The 22,236-nt window shown below is 44.8% G+C and overlaps 1 protein-coding gene across 8 annotated transcripts in view; it reads left to right on the forward strand.

The window, feature by feature from the left end:
• gek (serine/threonine-protein kinase gek) overlaps nucleotides 1-22,236 on the forward strand; it is a 336,626-nt gene that overhangs the window by 184,073 nt on the left and 130,317 nt on the right. For all 8 annotated transcript variants that reach the window (XM_055071676.1, XM_055071677.1, XM_055071678.1 and 5 more), the window contains 8 exons: nucleotides 570-786; nucleotides 3,233-3,352; nucleotides 5,358-5,491; nucleotides 6,865-6,971; nucleotides 7,066-7,201; nucleotides 8,637-8,788; nucleotides 16,417-16,558; nucleotides 21,632-21,675. In XM_055071676.1, the coding sequence (XP_054927651.1) occupies nucleotides 570-786; nucleotides 3,233-3,352; nucleotides 5,358-5,491; nucleotides 6,865-6,971; nucleotides 7,066-7,201; nucleotides 8,637-8,788; nucleotides 16,417-16,558; nucleotides 21,632-21,675 (1,052 nt within the window). The remainder of the gene's footprint in view (nucleotides 1-569; nucleotides 787-3,232; nucleotides 3,353-5,357; nucleotides 5,492-6,864; nucleotides 6,972-7,065; nucleotides 7,202-8,636; nucleotides 8,789-16,416; nucleotides 16,559-21,631; nucleotides 21,676-22,236) is intronic.

Here is a 22,236-nt window from a genome sequence, read left to right on the forward strand (position 1 = left end):
AAGACTTTAAGGAAATATGAGAAAGAATGAGTACTTAACCTACATGTCGAGGCATAGGGGTGTTGTGTGTCGGGACAGTAAGAAAAATGACAATAAATATTAAAGAAAATCTTATGAAATGGAATAAAACAGGGAATGAAAGGACAGGGAGGCCTCAAAATGAGACTTATGACTTATGGGAGACGGAATGTCAGTTTATTGCGTGCAGATAAACAAGATAGATGCCTTATATAGAGGCATGTTTTGAGAACTTACTCTTTGTGATAACCAACTCTAGTATTGTATTGAACACTCGAGATCTTAAATGTGACATGATTATGGCTTAGAACCAAGAATTGTTTGATGTCATTATAAATTTAAATTTCTGCGACTTGAGAGATACTCAAGTCTGGAAGGCTTTCATTGAAAATCATGTTGGGATGGTTACTATAAAACATGATGCTGCAGTTTGATAACCCTTTGATAAAACTGCCTGCAAGAATAGTGTCACTTGTCATTGCCTGACCTTGCATGCTACCAAATTGGGAGCTTCCATTCCTGCAATGTGACATGTTACGTGCACTGCGCAGGAGTCGGGACCACCGAGCACCAACGCAGTGTTCTCTGGGCTGCACCTGCCCTTTGTGGGCTTTACGTACACATTAGGAAGCCGCCTGGCTAGTGGTGCGAGTGAGTCAGTGGTGGACGGCATTGCTACCCATTCGGGTGACCAGAGCCACCTGTCATGTGAGAAGAGGATTCGAGCATTAGAGAGGGAGAATGCTGAGCTGGGCCAGCGCCTGGCTAGTGAGTGATACCTTTTCATGATTAGTACTGTACTAGTATTGAATGAAACGCTGCTTGCAATAGGACATGAACCAGATGACAAATGTAAGTGCTCGTCTTTGTCATCTGCTTTATATACTTAAAGGTCCCCTCACCAGGTCTGGCCATCTTGAGCTGACAAGCGCAGAGCATACATTGTGTAATAACAACCGTGTCTGCAAAGTATTACATCGCTACGCATTGCGGAAAGATCTGAAACTTCAATCCAAACGCCGTTTCCCTCTTCACTCGCGGCCACTGCACTCCACACCGGACGATGACGTAATTGTGTCCCTGCGCCTACGTAATCGTGTCCGCGGTGTGACGTTGCTCGTGGTGACGTGGGACTTCGAGAATTATTCAAGACAACATCTGTTATCTTTGCGATCTGTTGCTTGAATTGACGAATTGAAGTTTCGAGAAACAATAAAACACACAAACTGAATGTCTACGTGTTTTTTGTTTTACTTCGTGCCGAAGCAAGCAAGATGTACTTCCGCTTAGTCTGCTTGTTCCCACGGTTGTGCGGTCACGTGCGCAGGTACCAAAGCTGTGCCATTTACTACCGTGTTCCAGCGCGTGATCACGCTCTGCAATCCGCTTGTTCTGCCTCAGTATTCGTGTAGCACTGAATTATACCACTAGTCATGTGTCCTTGTGCACAGCATGAAAAATCGTGCGCTGTGCAAACGAGACAACAACTCGCGCGCGACACCGTCGGCGAAAGTGCGTAGCACCGGGAAAAAAAGAAAAAAAAAAGCGAGGAGATAGAAAAAAAAAAAAAAAAATGAAGGCGTGGCCTGTTACGTATACATCACGTGATTCTTGAGGCCCGGTATGGGAGAATGCAGGGAAGGAATTTCGCTTCCGTAGGCTAGAAGGGGTGAGTGGAGAGAGCGTCTTGCTTGGCAGTGGAGCCCGCCTGCTGAAATCGTGGGTTTGCGGTACTGAAGTATTTCTATCTCAGCTATTAATGAGCCGATTTGAAAAAATTTTGCGACAGAACGCTCCCTAGAGGACACAATAACAACAACCAGTGTATAACCAAAATTTGCTATGGGGCCTGGTGAGGGGCCCTTTAAAAAATGTGTTTGGCAAATTGGGTCATTATACTTAAGAGATTAAAAGAAAGAAAAGAAAAACTGTCACTGACCAGAAAGATGAGCACCTGTGCTGTTTTCTGTTTTGTTGGCGGCTTCTTCTTTTATGCTGCAGTGGACAGGTGAGCAAGACATGAAGCACATGAAAAATATAAGTGCTTGTATTTGTTTTCTTGTTGTCTTTGTGTAGTACATGAAGCAGACGACAAAAATGAACATTTGTGTATGTCATCTCCTTCATGTGCTTTGCTTAATGACGAAGAAAAAAAGTAGTTTTCACTACAGGACACGAAGCAGACAACCAAGATAAGTGCTTGTTTTTGTCATTTGGTCTAGATTTTGGTATATGAGCAATGAAACAAACGGTGCTTGCAACAGGACATGAAGCAAACAGCAGACATGAGTTCTTGTGTTTGTCGTCTCCATCATGTCCTGTTGTTTAAATGATGAGAAAAATGGTGTTCACAACAAAAGATGAAGCAGATGGCAAACACAAGCTCTCCAATTTGCTGTTTGCTTATGTCCTGTTGTAATGACTGTCTCTTTCAGTACCCAAGTAATGTTACCCAAGTTTTATTACGCAAGCGCTGACCAGCCCAAATTAGTTTTTTTTAAAGTACTTCATAAATTGTGTATATGGCCTTTCTTTCAATCTTTTAAACTTCCTCCGTGGGAGTACAGGTTGCTTCTATGTTCACACACTTTAATATGTTCCACAGTTAATGACTGATTTTTAGGACATGCCTGATAATTCAGAAATCTTGAAATGCCATGTACCCCTTAGAGCCAATGTATAAGGACATCTGAAATTTCGTATGTCAGCACCCCTTGGCGCATCCCAATTTTTCAGACTTTTTTTCTGGGACTGCTAGTTTGAAATAGCATTAATCAAAGCCACCACCACGACCATTTCAATTATCTCGCAGCCTTGAACCAGTGCACTTGCACCGCGATCTGCTGGCACCCATTGCCACTGTAACAATGTTAGGCCTAGCTGCTCTGACCTTCGCTACCAAGCTTTCTGCTGTTCAATGCCTTATATATTATTCAAGCATTTGCCACTGTCAGCAGTGATGCCGAACGCTGCCTTTGGCGTCTTCGCCAATGGCTGCGACGTGCGGAAAGCGCAGCAAAACTGAAGCATTGCATAGTGCCGATTCCCACCGGAAGTCTGAAAAATCGCATGTTAACTGTATTCACAATAGTTCCAAATGTGTGCAATGTTGGATGTGCCAGCCTTTTGCATGGCAATGTTGCTATGTATTGCCTGTGCAAAACACTTCCTGATCTTTGTACAGTTGTTTTCTTCTTTTTCTTTTTTCCTTTAGCTGATCTCAAAAGAGGACTGCCAAATTCAAACAGTGAAGTGTTACAAAGGACATCATCAACAGATGGTGAGGTCCGTAGGCTTCAGGATGAAGTCAACACCTTCAAGAAAAGGAATGCAGGTGTGTGCTCTCACAGTGAAATTTCTTGCTGGGATGAATGAGTGATTTTAAGCTGTCTCACTCATAGCGGTGTATAGTAAAATCTCGTTAAACCGTACGCAGTTAAACAGTAGTTTCATTTTAAAAGTAGTAAAGTCAAATCCCCGACTGAGCAGCCATAGGATATAATGTGTTTTGTATTCTCATAAACAGTGCCAGCTTATTGCGTACATATTGGTTAAAACGTAGTGTTTCCACTTTTCATCGCGCAAACACGGCGGTGCGTTGTCTCCATTGGGCAGCCTCGCAGAACTACAACCCTCAGAGATTGGAACAACACCCTGTGCCTCCAAGCCTCCAAGCACCCTGTACGTTTGTGTGTGAAGCCACATCAACATCAACATCATTTCGGCACCTTGCCAGAGAGTGTTGTGGCGTCATGCAATCAAGAACTCGCGTCATGCCGAAGCTCACATAAAAAAGGCGCCGGGTGCTCAGCATAGAAGAAAAATGAGACATCGTTCGTGCTATCGAACGTAACACGAAGAAGTCGGCGCTGGCACGCGACACGGATCTGTTGTTGACTACGGTGTGTGGCATTTCTCATGTGTGTGACCGCGAAAAGATGTCGGCTATGAGGTTCAACTTATCGCCATTGTTGCCTCTGTTGTTCCCGAAGTGTCGACTAGCGACAGTGATGAGGATGACACGGAAAATGACAGCACGGGCGATTCAGGCCCGACAGTGGCAGAAGTTGTGTGTTACGTCAGCCTCATCAATGCAATCGGTGCGACGAGAACGGCACCCTGCAATGAAAAAGGCACCCTGTGACTTCTGCAGCACTGCTGCGCGAGCACGAAGAGTACTTAATGCCAGCGAGGAATCTGCCATGCGAGTGTTTTGCTGAGAAGAGGGGCTGAAGAGCTGGCTCGCAGCTTCAGTAAGTTTGAGGCTGCTGTCGTCGCTGCTAGGCCACCGCGGCATCAAACGAAAATAACACTTTTGTCGCGAGAAGTGAATAAATACTGCATGTTGTTTTCTCCTTTCATCGCACTCTCTCCGAGTTCTGTTTTTGACAGGTAAGGGGGCGATCTCATGCTATTTCGGTTAAGCAGTGCTGCCGTTTAGTACATACTTTTTCCGAGCTCCGACCAAGTACGGTTTCACGAAGTTTCGCTGTATTTACCTGTTTTAGTGCTTAGCAGAGGGGTTATGTTGAGGGACTAAACGTGCGAGTTTTGGTCATTAAAATTCGTAGTGCTCATACTGAAACACCGTGAGGCATATATGAAGAATAAGATGGTTTGAGGAGTAAAACGTGTCATTAATTAGTTAATTGAATAATGAACCAATCAATCAATCAACTAACCAACCAATTTTACTATCCTAGAGCAGCATCCAATAATTGATTACCAGGATTCTTTCTATTCTATAACAAATCATTGGGTACAATGAAGCAAACTTAAAATCTGGCCATCCATGTTTTGCATCAGTGAATTTTCTGCGGCTGTACCATCACCAAAAATTCAGGATTCAATGCAGTATTGGTTATAGCAAAGTGAAAATTTGTTCACATACACCTCAAAAATATGTTTGCTGGTCATAACAACGTTGAATACTCGGCAAGATAAACTTGCAATGACATTATCTGATTGATGCCCAGAAGTACACATTTTGGATACGGGCATGCATTTTGGCCAGCATGTTGGCTTTTCTTGTCTGGGCTGTAAGGGACCCAGCATGCCAATCATGCATGATTTCACCATTTAAACAAATTCCACAGTTATAGCATGTTGTGGTACAGACAGCTGGCATGGTGGTATGTCGCACTGCTTGACAGTGAAATTGCAACCATGTGGAAATAGGAAGCTTAAATGGAAATTATGTGGTTTTGATGGAGTTTCAACCTCATGCCATTAGACAGGCTTTGAACTTTTGATAAAGGCTTACTGTACATTATTCATAAGCCTGTTTCGTAGCCTGTCTAACACTCATTTTTTGTTCATCTCTGATGTGCATGTAACAGAGTTGGAGTTGGAGCTGCAGCAGCGGCAGTCTTTGTCCAATTCTCACGGGAGTTACCCTGTCGGGGATGCCAAGCTCAAGGAGTTGGACAAGGCTTTGCGGCTAGCGCGGGTAGAGAAGGAAGATGTTCAGCGAGTGAGTGATTGTCCACTTGAGTCCTCATTGTGCCAAGCAGATATGCACTTGGATTGCAGAACAGCCTAGTGAGGCAACTGGAGCAGTTTGTGATACATAGGTGGCAGTAAAAAGGTTGCACCAGGTGTTTCACGTAACTTGAGCCAAGGATTAAAAAAATGCGGTAAATGTTATATTGTTTGCTGTCATGTGGTGCTCATCAGAGTGGCTTTTATATCCTGCTTCATTAATTACTTAGCTGATACCCCTGTCACACGGGCACCAGCGAACTCTATTTAGCTCCTTCGCCTTTAAGTCAAGGGAATTGCACTCCTCCGTGTCCCATGGTCTCCTTGCACCAAAAAACTTCAATGGAGATTTTGGCGAGGGGAGTTCGGCAATGACCATTATGGCTAGATGGAGTACTCTCGTTACCAGATAGCTACAGCTGCGAAGAAAACCACGCTAATAAAATCGTCATAACTGGCTCTCTTACAAATTTTAGCATTACTATTATTTTTTTTGCCTTGGTTGATATGCCACATAATGGGAGTTTTTAATTTGTTTTTAAGGACATAGCGCCTGGACCTTCTGCACCAATGATTCACCATGCCGCATGGGGAAATGACGTTCCGCGATTTCATTTGTTTATCCATTTCGTCACTCATCTGGAAGCAGTCGAGCTCACTGCAAACACACGCACGCACATGATTATACAGCACAGAATCACTATTCGAAGCGCACTGGTCGAACAGTGTGACCGAGGATGCCCATTCATGAAAGCAAGAGCGCAGTGTGGCATCGCTTTCAACTTCACTATGTTTGGAAAACAAGTCTTGCAGTAACATACAGTAAACTGTCTTGCTGTGATTTTATTAGATTACACACTGCGTAAAAAAAACCTACCTTTAACGGCTGGGTATATGTGAGCAGTTGTACGCAAAAGCAAGCGTAGCAGTGCCGTTTCTGTCCCATGCGGAGCTTGTCGAAAGCTCGCATTGTGCTGTGTAGCACGGCCGCAACTCCATTGCCGTTAATCTCCATTAGGGAGTTTCATGTCAACGAAGTTTGCATATGCCTGTGTGACAGGGGTATAAGCTGAATTATGAAAAAAAGAAATTGAATATTCACTTTAAAGCCAAATGTATTTTGTTAGGTTGTGCGGGGAATCCAGTTTTTTTGGGGCAACATACCTCCGGCATGGTGCTTTTTTCTGGCATTTTAGGAAAGCCTGTGAAATATGAAAAAACAACATGTCACTGGGCACATGCGCTATCAAATTACAGCATTCTCAACTGTGTTTCAAGTGAACGGTGACCTGGCTATTGCTTATTAGAGACAGCTCTTGAAATTTTTGTGTACTGAAAAAATGTTTGTCACCTTTTCATTCACAGGAGTTAAACGATGCCCAGGAGAGACTAAAACAGCAAAGCAAAGAGCTGAAGGATGCAATAGCACAGAAGAAACTTGCCATGGATGAGTACACAGAAGTCAGCGACAAGTATGAGTACACTGCATTCTTATTTTTCACTTCTTTCCACTAAAATAATCTTTTCAAACACTTACAGTGTTATCTTGTCCCATCTTTATGCCAGGCTTTCAGAGTTGCGAACACAGAAGCAGAAGCTTTCACGACAAGTACGCGACAAGGAGGAGGAGCTGGAGAGTGCAATGCATAAGATCGACAGCCTCCGACAAGACCTTAGAAAAGCGGACAAACTGCGAAGGGAGGCAAGTACACCTCATTTTGGCAAAACTCCCTCAAAAGGAAGTTTTTATCTCCCTAGGTATCATTTTTTGTTAAGGAACTAAATTTTTAGCACCGTCTTTGTTTTATTACATCAAGGAATTCTCTTCCCAAAAAAATTCACCGACGATTACGATAGTCCCTAATGTGAAACTTGAGCACAGCTCTATACGTCTCTTCATTTCACGACATATTGAGGCAAAGAACTTGAGAGAGACATGTAGCAGAGTTGGCGATTGTCAAAATCTCTCTGCGGGTCAAGTGCGTCGCCTTTTATGCATGACTCATCGAAGATTCTAGTGTAATCACTGGTGTCGCGTGGCTTCCAGAAAGTAAAACTACACATATCACGGTACGCATACAATCAGATTACAAAACAGTCGCAAACCATGACAATCGAAACAAGCGCGAATGACACTAAACCAAGCTAACCAAACAAGCACGAGCGAGAGTTGACGCGAGCAGGTGATAGTACGAAATGGGCGGTCTGGGTGAGACAATATGTAAGTACGCATCAAGCGCTCAGGCGTGTCCGCACGACCCCATTTTCCTGCACGCATGCCACTGAAGGGGCCGCTCTCATTGGTTTCCGCCATTTGCAGTTTGTGTCTTTCATCTCCTGCTCCTCATTCGCTCTTCCATCTTTCGCTGTGCTCGTTTGCTCAGTTATGACGCCGCAGAAACCCTCGCTGCAGGAACGGGCACCTAAGAGCTGCGCTCTAAAACTTACCCGACTGCTTATTTATGAGACAGAATTAGGTTGGTTAATGAAAAATGTCCCGGTGGCAGCCTAGCGACCGGATGAGCTAGGCTTCATAAAGGTAGAATAACTCATTAAGGTTGTTATTAAGAAAAATGTAAGCTGTGAAGGGAGACAAGTACAGGTCTTTTCACTAAGATTGCCTAGAAAAGTTTTGAAAACCTTACCCTTCCATTTTGCCAAGAAATTTTTCTTCAAAAATTGCCCCAACTGCTTTTTGTGACAGAATGAGGGATAACAAAAGATTTTCCAATGGCAATCTAAGTCCAGATTAGCTAGGCTCCTCCGAAATTATTAAGGTTTAAGATAGCTAAGATTAGCAAAAAAGTGTAACTATCAGACGAGGTATGCACAATTACCAGACAGTCAGTTTCAACGAAAATTTGTCTGGTCAGGGAATATAGGGAATGAAGAAATGTCAGTCACTGATCAAGTCAAGGTGAAATATATATACAGTATATATATTACGGAGCCTGTACAGGCTCCTTGTTCACACTGCAGGCTCCTTAGTGTGTCTATGGAGTTTGTATGGACTCCTTAGTGTCTGCTTTTTCACCTTGACCCTGTGAATGATCCAACTTCTTCATCCATAGTTATCAGAGCCCCATTGTATAAGCCAGCATAAAGAAAAAGCACTGACAGTCACATTTGTACCACAGCTTGAAGCTCGTGCAGAAGAGACACAAGCTGAGGCCCTGAAGGAGCGGCGGTTACGAGAGCGCAGCGACGAATATGTGCACCACCTCGAAGGGGAGCTCGAGAAGTGCCAGGTTGGACGGCCAGCGCACGACGTTTCTCAGGAGGTCTCCAGGTGGGCCATTTCTTCATTTGCATTATACACTTCATTTCTGGCTCAGCCTTGAACTGCTTAAAAATTAGCACCTTTCCTCTTGTTATTCCTACTTCTCCCTCATTATAATTTTACTTGCTAGGTTTGCTAGCTAGTTAGTTTGCACTGATTTATAGAGCGTTTTGTGTGTCATATGTGCCAATGGGATGCGTACTTGTGAAAATTTTACTTTCGACAACAATTTATACAAGATCCTTGCATGCACAGTTGATGTCATCTTGTCTGGAGCCTCTTGTGTGTCATATGTCTCATCACAGTCACAGAAAACAAGACAAAAACACAAAGGTGTGAAGTGAAATGTTAAAGGCAACACGTATCATGTTGCCACCATCGTCATCGGTATCATGTTCCTCGCCATGATCATCGTTATCATATAGGGAACAGGCTGGCTTCAGGAAGGGATACTCTACTGTGAATCACATCCATGTCATCAATCAGGTTATCGAGAAATCCGCAGAGTACAATAACCCTCTTTATATGGCTTTCATAGATTACGAAAAGGCATTTGATTCAGTAGAGATACCAGCAGTCATTGTTAAGAACGGCCCAATGTCGTGCAAGTTTTGCCTGGAAGTTGCGACAGCAGCGGCAACCTTGTCTTGGAACGCTTCATTATGCTATAGCCTCGTCGCCATTGTGACTAAACGGGCTCGGCGGACCAACTATTGTTACTGAGCCTGCGGGAACGTCTACTGAGACCCCTTCCCACGCGCCAACCAAGACGCAAGACAATGGGCAGCCGGCAGGCGTTCTGCGGGGGTCAGCTCGGGGAATAAAATGCCCCTACGGTGCCTGGTCGTCTCCCCTACGGTGCCTCGTCAACTCGCTTACGGTGCCTGGACGGCCGTTTCCGTCACCTGGGTGACGGGGGAGGACCGAGTGTTTATAAACCGCTGTTGTGCGGCTGCTCAGGACACTCTCTCTCAAGCAGTCATGTTAGACTGATGTACATTCTCAAGCAGTCATGTTAGACTGATGTACTTTCTCTCGCAGTCATGCTAGACTGATGTAGATACTGTAAATAAACCCATATTCCTCGTTCTCGATCAGAAGCAGTCCTTCCCTTCATCAACGTCCTCAGCGTGGATAAGTTGGACGACGGCATGGGCCAGCTACCTTCTAATTCATGCCGTACTCCAATCTTGACAACAGGTTACGAACGATGGGATCAAGCCCCCAATCTTGACATCACAGAGGCATTACGTAATCAAGGAGTACAGAACGCTTACATAAATACCTTGGAAAATATCTACAGATGTTCTACAGCTACCTTAATTCTACACAAGAAAAGCAGGAAGGTACCTATAAAGAAAGGGGTCAGACAATGAGACAATCTCTCCAATGCTATTCAATGCGTGCTTGGAACAAGTATTCAAGCTATTAAACTGGAAAGGCTTAGGAGTAAAGAACGACGGTGAATATTTCAGCAACCTTCGGTTTGCCGATGACATTGTTCTATTCAGCAACAATGCAGACGAGTTACAACAAATGATTGAGGACGTTAACAGAGAGACTGTAAGAGTGGGGTCGAAGATTAATATGCAGGAGACAAAGATAATGATGAATAGCCGGGCAAGGGAACAAGAGTTCAAGATCGCCAATCAGTCTGTAGCGTCTCCGAAGGAGTACGTTTACCTAGGTCAAGTAATCACTGGGAACCCTGATTATGAGAAGGAAATTCATAGAAGACTAAAAATTGGTTGGATCGCATATGGCAGACATTGTCAGCTTCTGACTGGAAGCTTAGCATTAACATTGAAAAGGAAGGTGTACAACCAGTGCATTTTACCAGTACAGTCGAACCTGGCTATATTGAACTCGCAAAAAATGCCTATTACAGTTGAATCCCGCTACAATGAAATTGTAGCCCCCCCCAAAAAAATTCGTTCTCGCGGAACTTCGTTATCACAAAAATTTGATATGAAACGCAGAAATAATTGCCCAAGCAGCAGTAAAATCTTTTAATGCCAAAAATCTGTGAGTTTGGCTTGCTTGCTCTTCACGGCGAGGAACGCCATCACGCGATTTGGACATTCAGTCAGCAGACCCCCCTGGACATCGTCATCACGGACAGCAACGAAATTCCCAATTACATCGAAAGCGTCCATCACCTGTGAGGCAGTTGCCTCAACAGGCACATCATGTACGTCATCTTCGACATCGGAAGAGTCCTCATCATTCTGGGCGGCTTTGATAATCTGCTCATCACTCACCTCTTCGTGAACTATAACACAATTGTCAGCGCCGATGTATTCGTCAAGCTCGAGATTAGGCGGCATGTTTCCCATTTTTTCCAGCGTTTTCCAGGCTGCCGTGATCCCCAGTGCCGCTGATGCCTCTTCGTCGTCGTCTGTAACATCTGGTGTTGCGCCAGCAGAGTCTACGGATAGATCTTTGGCAAATCCAGCGTGCCTGAAACAGTTTGCAATTATTGAGCAACCCAGCGTGTTCCATGCAGCAGACATAATTTGCAGCTCCACACACATGTCCACCTTCATGTCTCGGCCGGTTTCACTGTTGAAGAGCAGCTGCTGAATTAACCTCCCACGATAAGTGCGCTTCAGGCTCAGAATCACATCCTGGTCGAGAGGCTGTAGGAAAGATGTGCGATTTGGAGGGAAAAACCTCAGCTCTGTGTTAGCGAGCTTGCCTTCTTTGGAGTGATGGGCTGAACAATTGTCCAGAAGCAAGCAAACTTTACTGTCCTGCCGCTTCATGTCGCAGTCGAATGCCACCATCCACTCAGTGAAAATAGCGGGGGTCATCCAGGACTTGTTGTTCGCCTTGTACTGCACAGGTAGGCTACGGGATCCCTTGAAACAGCGCGGCTTGGCACTTTTAACGCGATAGCGTTAAGGAGCTCGTGTCGCAGAAAAGCCGGTGTCGTCGGCGTTGGCCGTGAGCGAAACATCCCGGAAGGCAATTCATAAATAAAAACAACTCGCAAGATGGGCTGAGTGGGAATCGAACCAGCGTCTCCGGAGTGTGAGACGGAGACGCTACCACTCAGCCATGAGTTCGATAGTTCAAAGCGCGACAAAAGCACCTCTAGTGAATGCGGAGTTGCCTTAGAAACGTGCCGTAGAAAGTTATACTGCGGTGTATATTGGTAATTATGAGCATGTAAATTACAGAAGTCACAGTTAAACGAGTAGTGAAGTACATTTCCGCTACATTTCTTCTGCCCTCGGCACACACGCAGAGCCATCTTGCGGCAAACATAGACCCACCCCCCCCCCCTCGCAATGTATGGCTCTGCCCCGACAGGTGGCGCGCCACTTGCCCGCTTCTCCCTCAATGTCTTCTCGGTATTGCCACTTACTTGCCAACCTGTCTCCTGAGATTACTCTCGAGGTGGCAAACATCATCGCTGTATCTTTGGGTGATGTCTTGTACCAGCAACGGAAGCAAAGTATTTTGGACTGCACCATGGCATCTGAGAGTGCGCGCTTCCAGCGCCTGCTCACCTCTGGGGAGCTTGGAGAGCGCTGGCTTTCCCAGCTGCTCAACAGCATGCGATGGCTCCTGGTCTCAAGCAACGTCGACGCTAACGGTGCGCTGTTGAAGGAGCTCTTCATGCAGTGCTTGCCGCCGTCCACTCGCCTTGTCTTGGCCGCTGCAGGAGACTTGGCCTTCGACCGCCTCGCTAAGCTCGCTGATCGAGTCAACGACGTGGCTTCTTTTGTTAATGCTCTCTCTTCAACACCAGAGTCCTCGATCATGGCCCATTAAGAGTCCCGGATTGACCAGCTTGCCATCTCCGTCAATGCCCTTTGGATGTCCTCTCATGACCAGCATAGCTCCTCCTCGCACCCCAGCTGGTCCCGTTTGCACTTTCCTCGAAACTCGCCTATTTGGTGGTACCATCGCACTTTCCAGCACCATGCCTGCCAGTGCAAGTCCCCATGCCAGTGGTCAGGAAATGCACTATGACATCACTGACGGTGGCCTCTGATCTTGCCTTACAGCCTTTTCATCGTCATGGGTCGCTATTCCGGCCTGCGCTTCCTTGCAGACACGGGGGCCGAGGTCAGCGTACTGCCGTCCTCCAAGCGTGGCCGCGCTTCAAAGTCAGCTGGCCCTATGCTCAGTGCAGCAAACTCTACCCTCATCGCCATGTACAGTATACGGTCCCTTACTTTCGATCTTGGCCTGCAGCGCATGTTTCGATGGGTCTTCGTTGCCGACGTCAATCAGCCTATTCTTGGCTCCAACTTCTTGACCCATTCCAATCTCTATGTCAGCATGCGATGTCGTTGCCTGATTGACAGCAAGACGCGACTCTCCATCCCTGCACTTCTGTCGGCTGTCGCTTCCACTGGCATCCACATGCTGATTCCACCATGCCCGTATGCTTGCATGCTCAAAGACTTTCCTGAGGTGACGAGGCCCTTCCATTTAAATCATCCAGCCAAGCACAGTGTTACCCACCACATTGTCATGCGTGGCCCACCCGCCGCAACTTGTCCGTGCTGCCTCTTCGGTGACCAGCAGGCGATTGCTAAACGGGAATTTGAGCACATGTTCCAGCTGCATATTATTCGCACTTCATCCAGTAGTTTGGCCTCCCCACTTCATCTGGTGCCCAAGAAAGAACTGGGTGACTGGCATCTGTGCGGCGAGTAACAGGCACTCAACACTAACACGATCCACTATAGCTATCCCCTTCCACACATTCAAGATTTTGCAGGCCACTTGGAACGATGCAAAATCTTTAGTAAAGTAGCCCTCTTCAAGGCCTATCACCAAATCCCCGTTGAGCCTTCCGATATCCCAAAGACGGCCATTACTGCACCTTTTGGCCTGTTTATGTATGTGTGCATGCCCTTTGGGCGACGCAATGCAGCTCAAACGTTCCAAAGATTCATTGCCGAGGTAATGCATGGACTCCCGGCTGTATTTGACTACATTGACGACATCGTCGTCACGACTCCCATCTACAAGATCATGAGCATCACCTCCTGGAACTCTTCCAACGCCTTCAACAACTTGGCCTAGTTGTCAACCCTCAGAAATGCGTCTTTGGGTCTTTCGAGCTCGAGTTCTTTGGTCATCACATCTCCGCACTAGGAATTCGTCCGTTCCTCTCCCACATCCAGGTCATGCAAGGCTTCCCAGCACCCACTTCCCTATGCCAGCTGTGTGGGTTCGTGGGCCTAGTGAATTTCTCCTGGCACCTTATTCCGCACTGCATTGAGCTTCTGCATGTATTGACTGACGTTCTGCACCTGACCAAGAGCTCCTCATCCGCGATTTCCTGGTCTCCCGAAGCTCAGGCTGCTTTCAGAGCTTCTAAATAAGCCGTTGCCGATTCAGTGCTCCTCATCCACTTGAGAAGTAACGTACTTACTCGCATCATGGTGGATGCTTCTGGAATGGCCATCGGCGCTGTTCTCCAGCAGCAAATCGACTCCAAGTGGTGTCCACTGGGCTTCTTCTCTTGGAAGCTCCAACCTTCTGAGATTTGCTACTGTGTTTTTGGCCGCATACTGCTTGCTATCTAAGATACTCCACCATCCAGCACTTCTGGCACTTTTTGGAGGGCCAGCCATCTTATGTTCTAATGGATCATAAACTTCTACTGTATGTCTTTCGTACAAACTCTTATAAGTATGTCGCACGTGAACTTCGTCAACTGGTCTATATGTTGGAGTTCATTACCGATATCCGGCACGTCAAAGGCACTGAAAACGAAGCAGCTGGTGCACTCTCCCGCATCTCCTCCCTCGTCACTTCATCAACTGTGGACTGGGAACATCTAGCTCGGGTGCAGATGGAAGACGCTGAGCTGCAAGCACTGCATGACCATCCCCATTCCCTACGTCTACAACTCGTTCCACACCCGTTTGTAGCTGGCTCACTCTGGCGTGACATGTCAAGACACACCTCTGGCATGACACTTCACCCCCTCATTCCTGCTGCTTTCCATCGTGCAGTGTTCCAATCTCTTCACGACATCTGCCATCCAAGCATCCGAGCCACGCAGTGCCTCATTACACAGTGCTATGTCTGGCCAAGCATTAACATTGATGTTCGCCAGTGGGCACGTTTGTGCCTCGTGTGCCGGACCGCCAAAGTGACCTGCCACACGAGGACTCCCATGCAGTCTTTCTTGCATCTGGCTGTCGCTTTGGCTACGTCTATCTTGATTTGGTTGGACCGCTTCCTTCCTCTCACAATTGCTGGTACATTCTCACAATGATTGACCGCTTCACCCGCTGGCCCAAAGCACATGCCCATTCCAGACATTACTAGGGAAACGGTCGCCAAAGCCTTCGTTTCAGCATGGGTTTCCCGCTTCGGCTGCTCCAGCATCATGACCACTGATTGCAGCTGGCAATTTGACTGTGCCCTCTTCACTTTCCTAACCCGCCTTCCTGGCGCTAAACACTGCTGTACCACTGCGTATCGTCCCTCTTCCAACAGCATGGTTGAGCGGCTCCACCGCCAGCTCAAGGGTTCCCTCACTACATGCCTGGATCGGGAGCACTGGGTTAAACCACTTTGCTATGGTGCTTCTTGGCGTGTGCACTGTCCTTCATCATGACCTTGGCTGTTCTCCGGCCGAACTCGTTTATGGTGCACCTCTGCGGCTTTCTGGAGACTTGTCCATTTCTTCGTACTCCTCGCCCCAGCTGCTTCAGTACCTTCAATGCCTACAGGACTGCATTAAGCAACTGCGCCCCATCCCGCCTCAATCTTGGGACCACAGCATCTTTGTGCATCCGGACGTTGCGTCGTTGACCGACATTTTTCTCAGACGAGATGCTGTAAAGGCACCTCTTACACGCTCCTACAATTGGCCATACTGCATCCTCCACAAGACGCTGAAGTAGGCCACCATCCTATTGAATGGTCGCGAAGAGGTAGGCCTCATTAGACCACCTCTAACCAGCCTACCGCGATATGCCTCCCACGAAACTCCCCGAAGATGTTGCCGGCGTATCCGCAGATCTGCACACAACCCAGACAGCACGATCTCCACATCGTCTACAAGTACATTTCGCCGTTCCGTCTGGGTGGGGGGCCCTTTAGCGCCCATTGAAGCCGCTGTGTGTGAGCGCTAAAGGTCGGCGTTCTCGGTCGGCAGTGCAAAAAGATGACGAAAATAGCACGGTCATGTGTCTCTGTCACGTCCCTGTCTTTTTGAATTGCGCTAAAGGCTTTGCCATTATGATGAAAATAAAGTTGGGCGGCATGTGCTCACAGTGCAAGCATGGTACATGTTAGTCTGTTCTAAGAGCCTGCTACGCTGGTCCTCTGGTCCTGGCACTCCACTGCAACCTCTTGGTTCGCGACATGTGGTTAGAGCTTGCATAGGATTGCGGGAATTCTGCAAAATGTTTCGGCGTTAGCCGTAGTTGGGAGTAATTTCTGTTACAGTAAGCTTGTTCAGGGCTGGTGGAGTCGCTGAAGTCTCACAATCTTCTTGGCATGTATTTGATGATTAAACATGCTATATCACATTTTGACAAAGTAAGAAGGTGTGCATCATAGTATTCATTTCATTTTTAAGGTTTACTACCATGCCTTCACTTTTGCTTCAGTGGTTCCCATGTAGCAGTCCTCTCATGTTCCCTTCTGTCTAGGCTGAAAAATGAGCTGGAGAACCAAGAGATGAAGTTTCGGGAGCTGGAGATCCAACTGCAAACGCGGCATGCCAATGAGCTGGGCACGATTCGTGACCAATTTCGAGAGGCTGATGGGGCCAGGGACGCCCTGCTCAAGGAGGTAAGTTGATGGAGCACTCTTGCTTAGTGCACTGTGCGTGCAGTTGCATTAATTCCTTGCTGTCATCGTAGCTATCCTCCTGCATATGCTTATTGGTTGTCAGCCTCTTCAAGTTCTGCAAGAGTACATTTGTCTAGGCCAAGTAGTTACAGAGTACCTGAATTGTGAGAATGAAATTTTCAGACAAATGATAATGGATTGAAGCACATGTGGCAGGCACACCCAAGTCCGTTACCAGCAGTTTACTTACAAAAGTATATATCCTTACAAAAGCATACAATCAGTGCATTTTACCAGTACTGCTATCCTATGGGTCTTATGCCTGGTGGATAACAAAGAAACTTGACAAGAAATGAGTGATGAAATGAAAAATAATTGTGACGTTGGAAGATGGGAAGACAGACTGTGCGTAATAAAGACTGATTCAGTGTAGCTGATGTTTTAGCTGAGATTGGCAGGAAGAAATAGAGTTGAGCAATGCAGGTAACCATTGGTCTATTAGAGTAACAAAATGGAGGCCTAGGGAAATGGAGACAGTCGAGAACTGTGGAGGATTAAGTGATCCTATGAATTTAGGAAATTTGCAGGCATAAGATGCAGTCGGCTGACGCAAGACATGGGTTATGGGAGATTGCTGGGAGAAGCCTTTGCCCTGCAGTGGACATAAATTAGACTGACAAATACAGTGACATCGATGTGAGACTTGAACAACATAAACCTATCGGAGATGACACCAGTGTTTATCCCTTTACACTGATCTTTTTTGTGGGTTGTGTCTGGGGCGGAAAGCCTAGGATGTGGATTTTCGTTTAGATGTTTATTTATTTTATTTACAAATACTGCAGGCCCACTTCAGGCCCATGCATGAGTAGATAAATACAAGAAAACATAGTAACAAATACAAAGAATACAAAGAAATGTAAAAAAAAAAGAAACCTAGTGAATATAGAATTAAGTACAGAGTAGTCGTAATGAGCACATAAATGTAATGCATGAAAGACTTTACAGACGGAAATACAAAGCACTGATGCAGCGTTCACAAACATTAGTTGGCTGCGTGCCAGAAACAATGGCAATATTATCTGTGTTAACAGGGAAATGCAAAATTTTTTACGAAATCAACAAACAATTGTGTTGTATTAACGTTAACCACTTCCTCTGGTAACCTGTTCCATAATAAAATAGCGTGGGGAAAGAAGGAATGCTGATGTAAGTAGATGTGACTAAAAGGCTATCCAACTGTTTTACTGTGGTACATTCTATCGAAGCGTCTAAATGGCTCCTTAATGTAATGTTTGCAAGATGACTTAAAATCACCATGATAAAGCTGATAAAAAAAAATTTAATCTGGACACCGTTCTATGCTGAGTGAGTTTTTTGCAAGTTTGCCCTATTATGAAGAAGGGATATGTTAGAGAGATGCAAATAAGTGGAATAAATGAACCTCATAGCTAAGTTTTCCAACCTTTCAAGTTTTTTTATTAACTATTTGAGGGTTAATCAAAAACTAGAAATATACCTGACCAATAAATAGCCGCGCGCCTATGCTTGTATCTTCATTGTGATCAAGGGACCCGTAGGGGCCCGAAACGTCTGTTCTTTATTTTTCTTTTGTTCTTGGCGAGTGCACGTTTTTTGGCACCACCAGGGTCAATTTTTTGCCATATGCAACTGCCCAGAGTCGATTTTTTTTATTGCAGATTCCTAGTTCTTTTTAGGGACCTATATAAAAAAAATTTACCGTAATTTTTCTAGAGTGACCGTAAAGTGAGAAAAAAATATTTTGCATTGGTATATATGTACTCTTCATTCATGAATAACAACAACAAAAAAGGAAATAAACTTATAAGAATAAAAAATTTGATGCATTGTTATACACATACTAGTTCAAGGCTCTGGAAATGTGCACACAAGAATATTTCACAAGACTCAAATGTTTCTGCTCTTACACTAATATGTACATCCATAGCATAATCGAACTGTATAGGTATGCGTATTCAAGAAAACTGTGGAGTTGTGTGCCCGTCAAAAAAGCAAAATGTGTGACAATCTTCATCTTATCGTCAACCAGAGGCAATTCGCTTTCGCGAGTCTCCAAAAAAAGAAGAGAGGAAGTAACGGAAACACATGCATGGCAGAATCCTTCCTATGCGCACCCCTGTGAGCACTAAACGAGCGAGAAACAAGCGGTCGTCCTTTGAGCGATTAGTAACGAGATAGCCATCAGTTTTGCAAGTGCAAGAAGCCGAAACCACCCGCGGAACAAAACCCAAACCGCCGCCCGCCCGCCTGTGTGCGCGCGAATGCACGAGTGGTAGTATATGGACGCGCGGGAGCAAACTAGCTCTAAAACAAACCATGCACCAAAAACAGAGAGAGAGAGAGGTGCGCCAGAAAAATTCCCTGTATTCCCACATAGTGGCAGCACATGACAGAAAAGAAAAAGTTAGGAAATTGGCGTGCATTTTAAACGTACAGACGGCGCCATAAATTTATGGCATCGACCGTTTTGGACTTGTTCATGGCACCATATATTTACATCATTGACCCTGAAAGCGTTAAATGCTGTTGATGAGGACTCCAGATCAAGTCTGCAACTCTAACCTTGGTCTTATCAGAGTTTTATAAGTGATAAGATTCACTGTGGGTATTGTATGATGCAGTTTCTTTTTAAGAATGCCAACTTTTTCAGCACGTTACTGTAGAGGTTATCTATGTGCAGCTCCCAGCTTAAATTACTCGCGAGTGTAATACCCAAGTACTTCACTTGCTCAGCTCTTTGAACGTTAGCATTATTAATGGTATAAAGAAATTGTTAATGCTGTCCCTTATTGGTAAATGTAATGCTCGCAGTTTTAGAGGTCTTGAGCTTCGATCCCCATTTGTCACACCATGCACAAATCAAATGCAGTGTGTCATTTAATCTAATTTCATCATCAGGTTTGCTTACGCTAGTATATAGAACACAATCATCTGCGAACAATTGGATTCTGACAGATGATTGCACTGCTAAGTAAATCATTTACATAAACCAGGAACAACAGGGGCCCAAGCACAGATCTCTGAGGGACTCCCGAGTACACTTCCAAAGTGTCAGTGATGCAACCATTAACATTTCCTTGAAATTAAAAAGCATGCTATCCAACAAACAATGTTGTGTTCAATACCAACAGCTTTCAGTTTGGCTATTAAGTCGTAATGAGGAACAACATCAAATGCCCTGGAAAAGTCTAAAAACACTGCATCAATTTGACCCTTCACATTCATTGTATTTGCGAAGTCGTTGGTTATTTCAGCCAGCTGCGTTGTAGTGCATAAGACCAGCCCTGAGGCCATGTCAGTTGTCACTAGGCAGTTGGTGATTTTTTAGGTGCAGCATAACAGCCTTACAATAGTGTGTTCTAGTAACTTACAAATTGTGGATGTCAAAGAAACTGGCCTATATAGTTATTTAATTCCCATGGAGACTCTGACTTACTAATTGGAATCACTCTTACAGAGCGCCAGTCATCGGGTATTACACAAGATTCTAAGAACATTATGTAAATTTTGTATAACTACTTTGCCACACCAACCACATATCTATTAAGAAAAATGTTTGATATTCCACTAGAACAAGGTAATTTCTTTAGATCAAGAATACGCAAAAAGCAGAGAATGTTGGCTTTACTTATATTCATTTGTGGCATCAGGTTACGAAGGGGATACAATGGCAAGTGTGCATGTGACGCCGTCCTCACAAGAACTTATTGAAAAAATAAAGGTGTTGAATTTTGGAGAAATTATACAATGATCAATAATGCTTGCACCCGATGTCTTTATCTCACTAACAGTTTATTTACACAGTTTTGCTGTGTTAGCACAGTAACACACAGATTGGGGCAATTCCACTCTGCACTTTTGAACTGCATCCCAGACATAAAGCTTGCGATTCACTTTTAGCTTATTGAAAACAACAGAAACTTGAACCCCTATCCCTTTTTTCAGCAGCAGAGTGCCATAAGTTTCCGTGCAGGTAGCAAACTTCTTTAGAGAAGTCTTCGAATATAGAAATTCAAGTGCCCTTCAACTCGAAGCAGGATGTCAATATTTTATTCTTGTCACTGAAGTTGGCAAGCCTCAGGATGATGGGGCGATGATTCTCCGCATTCTTGGAAAAAATTCTATGGTTAGGTTTCGTAGAATTGATTTCAACACCAAGTCTCTTTTTAAATATTTCTTCATTTACTTCGTGCTCTAGTTCTTTATTCATGCCGTAAATTATGAGGTTGTTCTGACAACTTCTGTTTTCAAGGGCATCAACCTTTGCTGCTAATTCAGAAACTAGTTTGTTCGTACTCCTGCAAGCTTCGTCACTCTCCTCTAACTTTTCTCAAATTTGTTCATGTGGTACAGTTTCTACTTTCTGGTAGTCAATTCTTGTCTGAATATCATCAACTATTGATTCCGCCTGTTCCAAGTTTGAATTCAGCACGACAAGGGTTTCGTTAGTCTTTGTCTGCTCTTTCAAAATTTTCTTAAGCAGCTGACTGCTTGGGTTGCCCTCGGATTCAGACTCGGAAGATGGACCAAGGTTTAGCTATGTATCTCTGGACATCAGCAATAGCAACCTGATGACATACAAACAATCGCACAGCAAACGGAGCAAACACTGTGTGCTTGATAGCACGATCAATGTAACTGAATCATCTCTAATAGAGGAAACTTAATGTCTGTCTCTAATCTGTACAGTAAGAAACTGGATCACTATCTGTCCGCTAGCAGTTCCACCTAGCCCACTGACATTTGGGTCTTGCATTGCACTGGTTGTCCTGTTTTTCTCTCAACTTAACCCTGATGTTTAAAAAAATAATAAAATTAATGTCTTATTTTAAGTAAAAACAACTTCATATTTCAGTTCTTGCATAGGTTCTGTAGCTGTTGTTGCTCCTGGTACCTGGTAGCCCATTTATTAATTTTTCACCACACCAGCTACGAAAGATGGGAAAGTGCTAGTATATCATTCAACAAAGGTTGCGCTTCAACCACAATAAAAAATATTTGAAAGTAATATATATTTTCATATTCCTGCAGGTGATGTTACTAAAAGAGAAGAGCGAGAAATCTCGTGTCGAAAGGTGAAATATCTTTTTGATACTTTTTGGAGTTGAAGTATGTTTCTGGATGAATTCCTCAGTTGCTCATTGAGTGAATATTAGAGTGAAAGTGAGCACCACAAAGAAAATGCAAACATATTAGTATGTGCATTTAGGGGATTATGAAGAAAGTCATTGATGAATTCGGTAATGAATGACCAATTATTGAAGGATTGCATGCATGTTTTTTGCACTTGAAATATATATACAACTGAGTGTAGCTTTTTAGCTGAGCCTTTAGCATGACTGCTAGTCATGTATTTTGTGCACGAGCACTAACCCAAGCTCATAAAAGTTTTGTGATATAGCATCTAGGCTACGTAGAAAGAAAAAAAAGACAAAGAAAAATCGGCACAATGAGTTTCATATACACACCTTCTGTGGTTGCTTAATGGCTTGTTGGGCTGCTAAGCATGAGGTCGCTGGATCGAATCCCTGCCATGGCAGCCACATTTCGATGAGGGTGCAATGCAAAAGCACCCGTGCACGTAAAAGAACCCCTGGTGGTCCAAATTTTCTGAGTCCCCCACTACGGCGTGCCTC

Source organism: Dermacentor andersoni, chromosome 7 (genome assembly GCF_023375885.2).
Source record: "Dermacentor andersoni chromosome 7, qqDerAnde1_hic_scaffold, whole genome shotgun sequence".
NCBI classification, from domain to species: domain Eukaryota; kingdom Metazoa; phylum Arthropoda; class Arachnida; order Ixodida; family Ixodidae; genus Dermacentor; species Dermacentor andersoni.